At 51.8% G+C, this 991-nt stretch overlaps 1 protein-coding gene across 1 annotated transcript in view; it reads right to left on the minus strand.

Annotated features, from left to right (window-relative positions):
- Positions 1 to 991, minus strand: part of LOC106815913 (trafficking protein particle complex subunit 8-like) — a 33,929-nt gene that overhangs the window by 18,770 nt on the left and 14,168 nt on the right. Inside the window, exons 17-18 of the mRNA XM_014820445.1 lie at positions 672 to 842; positions 300 to 407 (exon numbers count right to left, since the gene is read on the minus strand). Coding sequence (XP_014675931.1) covers positions 300 to 407; positions 672 to 842 — 279 coding nt within the window. The remainder of the gene's footprint in view (positions 1 to 299; positions 408 to 671; positions 843 to 991) is intronic.

Below are 991 nucleotides of genomic sequence, written 5' to 3' on the forward strand. Positions count from 1 at the left end.
GCGAGCGCGACGTAGTGACGTGTGAGCGGGACATAAAAACACGTGCGAACGTGCGAGCGCGACGTAGTGACGTGTGAGCGGGACATAAAAACACGACCACGTACAAGCACGACGTAGAAACAAGCGCGAGCGCTAGCTACGTAGAAATACACGCCAGTGCGATACAGTTTCTACACCTTCAGCAACTACTCGGGCAAATTTTTTCGACCATGGACCCAAACTTCTCACTCCCAGAAACAATAGGGTTCGATATGTTGAATAACAAAGACAAAACTAATCGTATAGGAGTGAATACTAACCTGCAGGCAGGGCATGGAGGGCACGACAACTGGGTCCAGCCTGTGGTCGTCTGCATACTCCCTGCTCGCTTTCTCTGCCTTTGAGCTGTTTAACCGCAAACCCTGCACCTGCAAACACCAATTAATCGAATTAACGACAACACAGCGTTGGTCAGCATAAAGGGAATCCTACACCTGCAAGCATTCAATAAACGTCGAGTTAAACACCAAGGTAAACGTCATACATTATCAGGCTGTGGCAAGTGTGACAATAACCGACTGCATCTAAGCGCAGGGCCACCAGTAGAACATCGTGCGGAGACAGGGTGACGACGGGCAAATCGACCAGAGGTGTGATCTCGCGCTCTCGCCTCTCTGCTCTCTCTCTCTCACCTCGAGGCTCTGCTTGCCACGCACGGTGATCGTACTGATGAAGCTCGGCTTCGCGCCGGCAGCAGAGGCTTCGGACGCGGTCTCCGGAGCGACGGGCTGCGTGCCGAGGTTGTAACCCAACCCTGTGATGTGCAGCTTCCCCGTCATGTGCGGCGTCAACCTCACGTGCAGCTGCAAGGACCAGGGTAACATAGTAACGATATGGGGATATGCCTATCTACTCTCTCTCGCCCTCTCACTCTCTCACGCTCTCACTCTTGTTCTCTCTCTCTCTATATATATATATACATATAATACCACCTACTTTCTCATGACACATG

The sequence above is a fragment of the Priapulus caudatus genome, unplaced genomic scaffold (genome assembly GCF_000485595.1).
Source record: "Priapulus caudatus unplaced genomic scaffold, Priapulus_caudatus-5.0.1 Scaffold30, whole genome shotgun sequence".
In the NCBI taxonomy this organism is placed as follows: domain Eukaryota; kingdom Metazoa; phylum Priapulida; class Priapulimorpha; order Priapulimorphida; family Priapulidae; genus Priapulus; species Priapulus caudatus.